At 42.0% G+C, this 11,563-nt stretch overlaps 1 protein-coding gene, 9 non-coding genes and 1 pseudogene across 10 annotated transcripts; 1 reads left to right on the top strand and 10 right to left on the bottom strand.

Moving 5' to 3' along the window:
• Positions 1–241: 241 nt before the first annotated feature.
• On the bottom strand, positions 242–356 carry LOC147764465 (5S ribosomal RNA; annotated as a pseudogene).
• A 257-nt stretch (positions 357–613) lies between these two features.
• On the bottom strand, positions 614–732 carry LOC147764464 (5S ribosomal RNA). Its single transcript, XR_015332491.1, has one exon. It is a non-coding gene; the product is annotated as a 5S ribosomal RNA (ribosomal RNA).
• Positions 733–989: 257 nt separating this feature from the next.
• Positions 990–1,108, bottom strand: LOC147764463 (5S ribosomal RNA). The gene has a single exon (XR_015332480.1). It is a non-coding gene; the product is annotated as a 5S ribosomal RNA (ribosomal RNA).
• Positions 1,109–1,366: 258 nt separating this feature from the next.
• On the bottom strand, positions 1,367–1,485 carry LOC147764462 (5S ribosomal RNA). Its single transcript, XR_015332468.1, has one exon. It is a non-coding gene; the product is annotated as a 5S ribosomal RNA (ribosomal RNA).
• Positions 1,486–1,742: 257 nt separating this feature from the next.
• On the bottom strand, positions 1,743–1,861 carry LOC147764461 (5S ribosomal RNA). Its single transcript, XR_015332457.1, has one exon. It is a non-coding gene; the product is annotated as a 5S ribosomal RNA (ribosomal RNA).
• A 258-nt stretch (positions 1,862–2,119) lies between these two features.
• On the bottom strand, positions 2,120–2,238 carry LOC147764460 (5S ribosomal RNA). Its single transcript, XR_015332562.1, has one exon. It is a non-coding gene; the product is annotated as a 5S ribosomal RNA (ribosomal RNA).
• A 257-nt stretch (positions 2,239–2,495) lies between these two features.
• LOC147764459 (5S ribosomal RNA) lies at positions 2,496–2,614 on the bottom strand. Its single transcript, XR_015332446.1, has one exon. It is a non-coding gene; the product is annotated as a 5S ribosomal RNA (ribosomal RNA).
• Positions 2,615–2,871: 257 nt separating this feature from the next.
• Positions 2,872–2,990, bottom strand: LOC147764458 (5S ribosomal RNA). Its single transcript, XR_015332435.1, has one exon. It is a non-coding gene; the product is annotated as a 5S ribosomal RNA (ribosomal RNA).
• A 257-nt stretch (positions 2,991–3,247) lies between these two features.
• On the bottom strand, positions 3,248–3,366 carry LOC147764457 (5S ribosomal RNA). Its single transcript, XR_015332424.1, has one exon. It is a non-coding gene; the product is annotated as a 5S ribosomal RNA (ribosomal RNA).
• A 257-nt stretch (positions 3,367–3,623) lies between these two features.
• On the bottom strand, positions 3,624–3,742 carry LOC147764456 (5S ribosomal RNA). Its single transcript, XR_015332413.1, has one exon. It is a non-coding gene; the product is annotated as a 5S ribosomal RNA (ribosomal RNA).
• A 371-nt stretch (positions 3,743–4,113) lies between these two features.
• LOC106171268 (uncharacterized) lies at positions 4,114–11,225 on the top strand. The gene is made up of 10 exons (XM_013551546.2): positions 4,114–4,323; positions 4,714–5,270; positions 5,454–5,556; positions 5,767–6,746; positions 6,857–7,065; positions 7,283–7,604; positions 7,748–7,891; positions 8,023–8,187; positions 8,381–8,669; positions 8,915–11,225. The coding sequence occupies exons 2-10, from the start codon at positions 4,719–4,721 to the stop codon at positions 10,249–10,251; spliced, it is 4,101 nt and encodes a 1,366-aa protein (XP_013407000.2). The 5' UTR covers positions 4,114–4,323; positions 4,714–4,718; the 3' UTR covers positions 10,252–11,225.
• The last annotated feature ends 338 nt before the right edge of the window (positions 11,226–11,563 follow it).

Genomic DNA, 11,563 nt, shown 5'->3' with positions numbered 1-11,563 from the left:
ATTTAAATGCACTGGTATATAAGAAAATATATAAAATGATCTTATTAAATATAAAACATAAATTGTGGAAGAAACTGAAGAAAATAGCATGAAAAATAATGGAAAGTTAAAAGTACTTTCACTGACAATTATCAGTAGTATTTATTTCCCATGTGGGCTATACTAGAAGACAATTTGTATAGTGTGCGCTTTTTCTTCATTCTTTGGGCAGGATGATCATGAACGGGCAAACCAACATGGTGGCCCCATAAGCCATTCCCAGGCGGTCACCCATCCAAGTACTAACCTGGCCCGACGTTGCTTAACTTCGGTGATCGGACGAGAACCGGTGCTTTCAACGTGGTATGGTCGTAGACGATGACTGTCCGCGCTAGCACTGTTTTTGATCGACGGAAAGGAAATGAAACGGAATCGACACATCTGTTTGATGCCACGCTAAAAAGGACAAGTAAAGGTGGCCAGGCGGTCTTCCATCCTAGTCCAGACGTGGCCCGACGCACTGATAGACGAAGACAACGGCGCAACTGTGATTTGGAAAAAATTGAAAACTTAAAGAAAAAAAAGTGGTAAGTGAAAGAAACTGAAATCGGCTACGAATAAAATGTCAAAAACGTGTCTACGGCACCAGGTATTCCCAGGCGGTCACCCATCCAAGTACTAACCTGGCCCGACGTTGCTTAACTTCGGTGATCGGACGAGAACCGGTGCTTTCAACGTGGTATGGTCGTAGACGATGACTGTCCGCGCTAGCACTGTTTTTGATCGACGGAAAGGAAATGAAACGGAATCGACACATCTGTTTGATGCCACGCTAAAAAGGACAAGTAAAGGTGGCCAGGCGGTCTTCCATCCTAGTCCAGACGTGGCCCGACGCACTGATAGACGAAGACAACGGCGCAACTGTGATTTGGAAAAAATTGAAAACTTAAAGAAAAAAAAGTGGTAAGTGAAAGAAACTGAAATCGGCTACGAATAAAATGTCAAAAACGTGTCTACGGCACCAGGTATTCCCAGGCGGTCACCCATCCAAGTACTAACCTGGCCCGACGTTGCTTAACTTCGGTGATCGGACGAGAACCGGTGCTTTCAACGTGGTATGGTCGTAGACGATGACTGTCCGCGCTAGCACTGTTTTTGATCGACGGAAAGGAAATGAAACGGAATCGACACATCTGTTTGATGCCACGCTAAAAAGGACAAGTAAAGGTGGCCAGGCGGTCTTCCATCCTAGTCCAGACGTGGCCCGACGCACTGATAGACGAAGACAACGGCGCAACTGTGATTTGGAAAAAATTGAAAACTTAAAGAAAAAAAAAGTGGTAAGTGAAAGAAACTGAAATCGGCTACGAATAAAATGTCAAAAACGTGTCTACGGCACCAGGTATTCCCAGGCGGTCACCCATCCAAGTACTAACCTGGCCCGACGTTGCTTAACTTCGGTGATCGGACGAGAACCGGTGCTTTCAACGTGGTATGGTCGTAGACGATGACTGTCCGCGCTAGCACTGTTTTTGATCGACGGAAAGGAAATGAAACGGAATCGACACATCTGTTTGATGCCACGCTAAAAAGGACAAGTAAAGGTGGCCAGGCGGTCTTCCATCCTAGTCCAGACGTGGCCCGACGCACTGATAGACGAAGACAACGGCGCAACTGTGATTTGGAAAAAATTGAAAACTTAAAGAAAAAAAAGTGGTAAGTGAAAGAAACTGAAATCGGCTACGAATAAAATGTCAAAAACGTGTCTACGGCACCAGGTATTCCCAGGCGGTCACCCATCCAAGTACTAACCTGGCCCGACGTTGCTTAACTTCGGTGATCGGACGAGAACCGGTGCTTTCAACGTGGTATGGTCGTAGACGATGACTGTCCGCGCTAGCACTGTTTTTGATCGACGGAAAGGAAATGAAACGGAATCGACACATCTGTTTGATGCCACGCTAAAAAGGACAAGTAAAGGTGGCCAGGCGGTCTTCCATCCTAGTCCAGACGTGGCCCGACGCACTGATAGACGAAGACAACGGCGCAACTGTGATTTGGAAAAAATTGAAAACTTAAAGAAAAAAAAAGTGGTAAGTGAAAGAAACTGAAATCGGCTACGAATAAAATGTCAAAAACGTGTCTACGGCACAAGGTATTCCCAGGCGGTCACCCATCCAAGTACTAACCTGGCCCGACGTTGCTTAACTTCGGTGATCGGACGAGAACCGGTGCTTTCAACGTGGTATGGTCGTAGACGATGACTGTCCGCGCTAGCACTGTTTTTGATCGACGGAAAGGAAATGAAACGGAATCGACACATCTGTTTGATGCCACGCTAAAAAGGACAAGTAAAGGTGGCCAGGCGGTCTTCCATCCTAGTCCAGACGTGGCCCGACGCACTGATAGACGAAGACAACGGCGCAACTGTGATTTGGAAAAAATTGAAAACTTAAAGAAAAAAAAGTGGTAAGTGAAAGAAACTGAAATCGGCTACGAATAAAATGTCAAAAACGTGTCTACGGCACCAGGTATTCCCAGGCGGTCACCCATCCAAGTACTAACCTGGCCCGACGTTGCTTAACTTCGGTGATCGGACGAGAACCGGTGCTTTCAACGTGGTATGGTCGTAGACGATGACTGTCCGCGCTAGCACTGTTTTTGATCGACGGAAAGGAAATGAAACGGAATCGACACATCTGTTTGATGCCACGCTAAAAAGGACAAGTAAAGGTGGCCAGGCGGTCTTCCATCCTAGTCCAGACGTGGCCCGACGCACTGATAGACGAAGACAACGGCGCAACTGTGATTTGGAAAAAATTGAAAACTTAAAGAAAAAAAAGTGGTAAGTGAAAGAAACTGAAATCGGCTACGAATAAAATGTCAAAAACGTGTCTACGGCACCAGGTATTCCCAGGCGGTCACCCATCCAAGTACTAACCTGGCCCGACGTTGCTTAACTTCGGTGATCGGACGAGAACCGGTGCTTTCAACGTGGTATGGTCGTAGACGATGACTGTCCGCGCTAGCACTGTTTTTGATCGACGGAAAGGAAATGAAACGGAATCGACACATCTGTTTGATGCCACGCTAAAAAGGACAAGTAAAGGTGGCCAGGCGGTCTTCCATCCTAGTCCAGACGTGGCCCGACGCACTGATAGACGAAGACAACGGCGCAACTGTGATTTGGAAAAAATTGAAAACTTAAAGAAAAAAAAGTGGTAAGTGAAAGAAACTGAAATCGGCTACGAATAAAATGTCAAAAACGTGTCTACGGCACCAGGTATTCCCAGGCGGTCACCCATCCAAGTACTAACCTGGCCCGACGTTGCTTAACTTCGGTGATCGGACGAGAACCGGTGCTTTCAACGTGGTATGGTCGTAGACGATGACTGTCCGCGCTAGCACTGTTTTTGATCGACGGAAAGGAAATGAAACGGAATCGACACATCTGTTTGATGCCACGCTAAAAAGGACAAGTAAAGGTGGCCAGGCGGTCTTCCATCCTAGTCCAGACGTGGCCCGACGCACTGATAGACGAAGACAACGGCGCAACTGTGATTTGGAAAAAATTGAAAACTTAAAGAAAAAAAAGTGGTAAGTGAAAGAAACTGAAATCGGCTACGAATAAAATGTCAAAAACGTGTCTACGGCACCAGGTATTCCCAGGCGGTCACCCATCCAAGTACTAACCTGGCCCGACGTTGCTTAACTTCGGTGATCGGACGAGAACCGGTGCTTTCAACGTGGTATGGTCGTAGACGATGACTGTCCGCGCTAGCACTGTTTTTGATCGACGGAAAGGAAATGAAACGGAATCGACACATCTGTTTGATGCCACGCTAAAAAGGACAAGTAAAGGTGGCCAGGCGGTCTTCCATCCTAGTCCAGACGTGGCCCGACGCACTGATAGACGAAGACAACGGCGCAACTGTGATTTGGAAAAAATTGAAAACTTAAAGAAAAAAAAGTGGTAAGTGAAAGAAACTGAAATCGGCTACGAATAAAATGTCAAAAACGTGTCTACGGCACCAGGTATTCCCAGGCGCTCACCCAGCCAAGTAGTAACACTTAGGCTCGACCAACCAATCATTGAGCTTTGTTGAGCAGCCTGCCCCTCGTCTGATTGGTCTGTTGAGCAGTCCTCGTCCTCAACAGGGCTCAACGATTGGCTTAGAGTAAAACAATCTCTAATTAACAAAGATCGTGAAGAAGAAGGCAAGATGGCGGTGCCTCATGTTTCTCCGCTTCGAAATCTCTGTCGAATCTCTCTCATTCGATGCTGATGCCATTTAGGCCATAGTGCATATTTTCAATTCCGGGTGCAGTAAGGATTTATTCAAGGTAAGATATGACCACATATTTGTTGCCGTTTTGAAAATACCGGCAGCTGTACTTTTTGTGTTTACTTAGTATTGATCCGCAAAACTGAATTAGTATGGCGTTTTGCATGTACCGGCACTTGGCCAGTGTATACATTTCGCAACATGTACTGTTTGGTATTTAAACTTTAATTCATTCAAATAAAGCTCATAGTGACCTGTTAATACCTTTATCTTTAATCGCCGGGGTGGGGGGGGGGGGGTAGTATGCCACAGTGTTCTGTTTAAAAACTTTATTAAAATATTTTCCCGATGACTTGTGCTTATATATGTGTATATATACATATATATGCAACTAATTAACATTACAGCAGTATTTTGGGTATTTAGTAGACTTTTTTTATGTTTTCAGTAAATATGGAACCCAGCAGTAAAACACAGTTCCAGTGCGGTGTATGCCTTAAGTATTTTAGATTCAAAGCTAATCTAAATAGACACATGCAGCTAATACACAATGAGGAGAGGGCTAAAGCTTACAGTTGTCCACACTGTTCCAAGACATTTAATCAGAAGGGGCACCTCGAGAGCCACGCACGGCAGCACCTCTACCCCTCCATTCGTATGTACAAGCCAGGAGAAGCTATGCTACAATCCACCCCAGAAGCTAAAGCATTCCGCCCAGAGTCTGCTTTAGACCAGTTGTGGTTAGACCCAGCCAGTGCAGAAGCAAAAGCCCGCCAGCTAGGCAATGACCAGTGGCGGCTTATGCTAGTCATGACATTTGGGAAATTCCAGGGCAAGTCTTACAAGTGGCTCCTTGAAAATGATGTTGGATGGGTGGTCTGGCTGTTGGCTGAATACTGTCTGAAGGGAGAGTCCAATATGCAGATCAAATGGCAGAAGCAGCAGCTGCTGGACTTGGTGAAAGAATTTCCTGCTGTGAACATTCACCTGGAGAGAAAGTTACAGGTATCATATGTTTTTTATGCTTTTTTCCACTTATTTCAATGTAAATATACCCCTGTTCCCATTTATGACTAATGCTGCTATAAAAGTCTTTTCCTTACAAATGATGTCTTTATTTATTGTTTTAATCTCAGATTATTCATGTTGTTAGTGCCTATACTTAGCACACAGTAAATTTAATTACAGAAAGCTAAAGATATTGAGGGAGCAGAAAGATCACTGATGTTGGCAAAAGAGATGGAGGAAGATCCTGGATATGTTGAGGATTCCATTCTGTTGACACAAGCAGGTAAAATGATTAACCTTTGCAGATGTATAAGGCTGTCTTCACATAACACACAGAGTTAAATAATGTAAGAATGCAACTTGAAATTGTAACATTATCTTTACAGTTTGACTTTATTATACCCTGACTGTAATGCATAATACACCAGGTATCCCATATCCAGCACATATCCCATTAGACAGGGACTCGATGTTATATATTTGTTACTTTTAGAGGAAGCATTACAGCAGAGCCAGGTATCTACCCACCTGACCTCTGTAAAGGAGCTGGAGATCACTGCGGAGTTCACCCCTGATCCAGAGGCCCCTGCATTGGAAGGGTGGCAGAGGTCGTGGGAGGGAAGCCCAGACCCTAACATCAAGTGGCTCAAGGAAAATGATGAGTATGGACTTTTTACTGCACCAATACCATACAGAAGTGCCAGTGGGGAAGTTGTGTATAAGAGGGTTCTTAAGAAAAAGATCAACTTTTACCCACCACCAATGCCAATTTCTATTAAGGCATCACTGCCCTCAATGTATGCCTTCTTCACATCGCCTGTGATATTCTGGAGACCAGTAGGGGTCATGGAGGCCAAGATACCATGCCCAAATAAGGACTGTCCTGCTCCACCTGGAAGTTTCTTGTCCAAGCATGGCTTTGGGTCAACTGCCAGGCAGGTGTGTGGAATGCGGAGTTTTTATACCCTTTTGACGGAAAGGCTGGTTTGCTACCCATGCAAAAATGCACGTCAGCAGAGGGGAGAAAATGAGGAAACCCAGTATTCTTTTCACAGTTACAGCCCTCGGATTATGATGAAATTGTCACCGGCAGTCCGCAGTCTCTTTCCAGCTGTCATCTGTGGAAAAAGGGCTATAGATAAGGACATAGCTGTGATTTTGTCTGACAGGCTGAATGCTGTGTCAATGACCAAGGTGCACAGACTGGTACAGCACCAACATGACCAGTGGTACATGGAGAGAAGAGGGATGTACCAGACTCTGCTGTATCAAGGTCATATGGACAGAAGCAGCATCCTGTCGTACACTAAGAAAGCCGGGAGCTACATACCACCAATGGCTCAGACTCCACTTCCTTCATCTCGTGTCCTGCGACGTGCCCACTTGGTGATGGAAATGGAAAAAATTCCAGAATACAGGGCCTCCATACTCAGCACCACAGGAGAAATCCTTTGTATTGATGGCACTAAACAGGTTAGTGTGGTTTTAAGAGAAAAAGTTTCCTTTTTTTTTATTCCAGAAAATTTATTTCAGTGAAATTTATACTCATTTACTTAACATGTCTCTTGTTTTTAACCTCCTAGATACTCAAGAAAGTGTATGGTGATGGACGTGGATCACTGCAGTATGTGACCAGCATATTAAATGAATGGGGCCAGTTCCTCACCACAGTTGTTGTAGCCTCCGAGTCCGAGGAGTGTTACAGGAGGATGGCTCGAGGACTAATTGAGCGTTTTAAGCGTGCTGATGCTCCAGCCCCACGAGTTCTGTACACAGACAATAATTGTTGCAGGTATGTTACTAGTTAAGCATCATTGTTCGTGTTTATTTCAATGCAAATATCATTAATATGATAGGAATGGAAGACCATTTATTTAGAAAAAATGTCCTTTACCCATTAATTTTTAAGTGGTTTTAATCCATTTAGAAAAATTATTCTATGGTAAGTTTTTTTTAATGAGAATGATTTGTTTTATTTATTTATATATTTTGTCTTATTTGAATATTAGGGATGGTGGAGAATCCTTTTATGAGACATTGTTCTCAGACTGGGTTGAGGAGGGCATGGTTGTCAGACTGGATATCCGACACTGGCTCCACAGATGGGACAGTGTCGTGATAAAGCAGAGTCATGCGAAGTATGGTGTGTTCATGAGCGCCCTTGCAGGAGCAGTATTGGCATTCAACAAGGCTGACCTGCTACATTTGGTCAAGGCAGTGCGGGCAGGCAATGAGCAGATGTACTCAAAATACTCTGACACTGAGATGATTGCCTTTGTCAAGCCTCACCAGTTCAAGTCTTATGTACGGCGAGTGACACGTGGTGTAGAGGTATGTTTCACTTCAGCCTTTTTCATGACATACAAACCAATAATTTACATAACATTTTTCTTCAAAATAAGCATACCTTTCATGAAAATTAAAACTTATTTGCTGAACAAAAAAATTTTATAAAAATGTTATTCCACTTGCAGGCAACAGTGTGTGCAGTAGAAGCCATCATAGACGAGTTTAAAGGACCAGCTGGACTCGACGTAGATGGCATACCCCTTTTCAAGTCTCATGAAGCCGTGGATATCCACTGGGCAAGATCTAGTCAGCACATTAACTGTTTGCAGGTACGTCTTACTTTATCTAGTCTTTTTACAACTTTATAGTTTCCTTTTGCAGAATGCGTTCATTACCCAATAGAAGGGGAAAACAAATTCCATTTAACTTATTCTTTATTATCACAATTTGTATATTCTAGGATCCTCCTGGCATACCGCTGTATGTAACCACTAAGACGGTGTCAATCAATGGTGTAGATGTGCAGAAGTACCGTTGTCGTAGAGGAAGTAATGCCCTTGAAGGTCTACATTCCCACCTTGTGAATGCTATCCCCTCCAAAAGGTGTGGCATCATGCCATTTCAAGTAAAAAATATATTTATTTTTTAAATTATTGATTGATTGATTGATTTTTTTGTAATTGTCAGTGAATACTTACCTGTATTTTAAAGGTTTTTTTTCTGATAAATATTAAGAATCCATAATTATAAAATCAAGTTCACCGAATATCACGAAATTGTTGATCCTTGAATCAATTTTTAAAAATTTTTTTCACCAGGTGTACCTGATCAGTTTTGCTGCCCAGTGGAACCACAGGATGGAGTCCTTGCGTGTCGCAGGTGGTCAGGGGCGGAAGTCATCGTGCACTGATCCCAGGCAAGTGCAGCTCTTAAACCAACAGTCAGAGGTTTTGTTTGGCAGGGAACACCTCTTTGAACCTAACTTCACTGCACCAATGCCATTCCCAGAGGTCTACAATAATGAGGAAGAAGAAGAGTTGCTTGGTATCGAGTATGCGTATGCTCAGTCCACTGACTTCAAGTCTGCATCATACTATGTGGAGAAGGGTAAGATTTTCACATGAATTGTAATGATTTAATTAGTCTATAGAATGAATTGTTAATGGTTGCAGCAAATTAATTTTCATTGTTCAATGTAAATCATAATAAGCAATGAACTTTAAAAAAGAAAATCTTTGTACTGTAATATTCTTTTTTTTTTTTTTTTTTCACTTTTTTACAGAACAAATTTCTTGTCTTTAGTTTGTAATTTATTGTCTTAAGTTAGTATATCTTGTATTTTTTCTTTACAGTTGAGGAAGAGCAGTCAAGGGAGGATGGTGATGAGGAAGGAGCTCAGACAGATGATGAGGAAGATGAGGGCATCGTAGAAGATGAGGAGGAGCAATCCAATGATCCTTTGGATGAAGTAAACGTCAAATACTCTATTTTCACCACCTCAGAGCAAGTCACAGAGCTGTCAAACCCAGTGCTGGAAGATGTGCTCATGGGTCCCAGCCATTTACACCTGCCTGGTTATGAAGAGGTGGAACACCTGGCCTTGCAGCTAGTGGAATTGGCTGCTGAAGATGGGAAGCACCTTGTGCCACCGACACTTAGAAACAAGATCATAACCGCTGCTTCAAACCTACAGGATCATGATAAGTCGACAACCAATTTTGTCAAGAAATACGAATCTAAGTGGGGTTACACCCTCTTTGGTCGATGCCTTGGTCCAGATTCTCCACAGTCCAGTGCAGCTCAAAAAACAAAATTTGGCTGGATGAGATACGCACAAGCGGCACAAATCACAGAGGAGTCCAGGCTTTTGTACTTGCTCATAAAAATCCTGAAAAACAAGCCACCAACGTGTTACACCAGTTCTCCGTCCAGATTGTCTTCACTCATCAAGGCACACTACAAACGCATAGTAGATCGAGTGAGGGACGACCCCATGCTGTGCAGTCTGACCTTGCCTCTACCGAATATAAATGCTAAATCCATCAGTGCATTTCTGACCAAAGAGGAGAAGAAAGCAAACTATGTCGCCACTTCCTTGCCGAAGGTCAAGACCCATCAGCGAGTGTTATCTGAAGCAGCAATTCCAGAGGCTGACACCTTGCCATCGGTGCTCTTACCACCTAGACGGCCACAGGTGCAGTACCCTGTAGTACCATTCATCAAAGGCATCAGGCCTGGGCAAAAGAGGAAGTTAAATTTTAATGACATTTCTCCGCAGACTGAGGGTGATGTTGCTTCTGCATCAAGCAAAGTTAAGAAGGAAGACATCAAGCCAAAACCTGTAAATGCCCCTGTTCTTATAGTGCTCCCCTCTCAGCCAAAGGGCCCGTCTGTGATTTGTCAGCCTGGAGGTCCTCCCGTAATCAAGGCACCACTACCACCACTGCCAGCAAAAATTACCATGCCAAACAAATCATCGAAACCATGTGCACTGTGTAAAGTACCCAAATGTGGTGGAAAAAGGAGGAGATACACACCATCAAAGGAAAAAACAAGCAAAAGCAAACAAAAAATTTTTACTTTTTGTCCGACAACAAAAATGTCAACGACAGCAGGATTTGAAAAGGAAGTTTTTAAAGATTATGAGGATTTTAAGTCTTTTGTAGACCAAAGATTGGCACAGCTCTAGTGCCCAAATTATAATGTTACATGAAGATAGAACTAAGACTTTTTTGTGCCCAATGCATGCCATGAGTCTGTGAAATCTCCAAATACTGCTAATGACTTTTCTTTTTTTTTTTAACTGGACTTCACTCGCAGTGATTTGTATTTTTGTATGCAAGGTGCCAAAGAAACTGTTAATATGTATTATTTTTTATATTTCAGTCAGTAGAGTGCTCAAACCATGTATGTAAGGAAAATGAATTTCTTTACATTGAAATCAGTATTTTGTATGACTAGTTGCATTCAAGAGATTGTGTGAAAAGCATTTTGTATGCAGCAGTTTGTATTTAATTCCATGCATCAGAGGCCAAAGAAACTGTATATATGTATTATTTTTTATATTTCTGTAGGTAGATTTTCCTCAAACCATGTATTTTATGAAACATGAACCTCTTTACATTGTCAGTATTTTGTATTACAAGTTGTATTACAAGCAATCAATTCCCACAAGATTTTTTTCTTTGTTTTACCAAAGGTGAAATGATTGTGTGAAAAACATTTTGTATGCAGTGGTTTGTACTGTTTTCTATGCAACAGAGGCCAAAGAAACTGTGTATTATTCTTATATTCCAGTCAGCAGACTTGGATCAAACATATATTTTTGTAAAATGTGATTTTCTTTGCATTATCATTGAGAAAATCACAGTCGGTCAGTTTTTTTGACTGTTTTTATTTTCTATTTCCATGTAGAATGTTGAGCAGATTGTGGGAAATGCATATTACATACTGTCATTTAAATATTTTCAGTTGTATTAGTTGTGCAAAATGTATATTCAGTGATTTTTCTATGCAACTGGTACCAAAGAAACCAAATATGTTCTGTCCAATGCAGTAATGTTGCACATGCTTGTTGTTCATATTTGTGCATTTTCAATACTCATGTTGTTTCAGTAACTTTTTGTTCATTTTTTCCATAATAAAGATGTGTTGAAGAAGACATTTCAGTTGTCATACTTGAGTCATTTAATTAAACAGGAAATAAATGAAATTACCGCAGTAAGAAACAAAGAAGTACAATTTAATTTTACTCTCTTTTTTAAATTTTCATTTCAAATTAAAATCGAAGAAGAGTGTGTTATATAAAATACCTAAAGAGGAAACTCTACAAACTGTCGAAAAAGAAAGAAAAATAATTTTATATAATCATGAAAAATGCCTTTTATTGTTACAATGAGTAAACATCAAAAAGAAGGATATTATGATATTCTGCTTATAAATTTTGACAAAACCAGCATGGCTCGTCTTGTACGATCAAAGGGTTTATCCCTTCAGCGCCC

This window comes from Lingula anatina, chromosome 1 (assembly GCF_051362555.1).
Source record: "Lingula anatina isolate TDL-2025a chromosome 1, LinAna3.0, whole genome shotgun sequence".
NCBI classification, from domain to species: Eukaryota; Metazoa; Brachiopoda; class Lingulata; order Lingulida; family Lingulidae; genus Lingula; species Lingula anatina.
The sequence above is the reverse complement of the archived record's forward strand: the minus strand, read 5'-3'. Positions and strand labels throughout refer to the sequence as shown.

Coding starts and splice junctions, on each gene's coding strand:
- LOC106171268 (XM_013551546.2), top strand. CDS start 4,719: ATGGAACCCAGCAGTAAAACACAGTTCCAGTGCGGTGTATGCCTTAAG. Junction 6,747..6,856: donor GTATTGATGGCACTAAACAG/GTTAGTGTGGTT, acceptor TTAACCTCCTAG/ATACTCAAGAAAGTGTATGG. Junction 7,066..7,282: donor ACAGACAATAATTGTTGCAG/GTATGTTACTAG, acceptor TTTGAATATTAG/GGATGGTGGAGAATCCTTTT.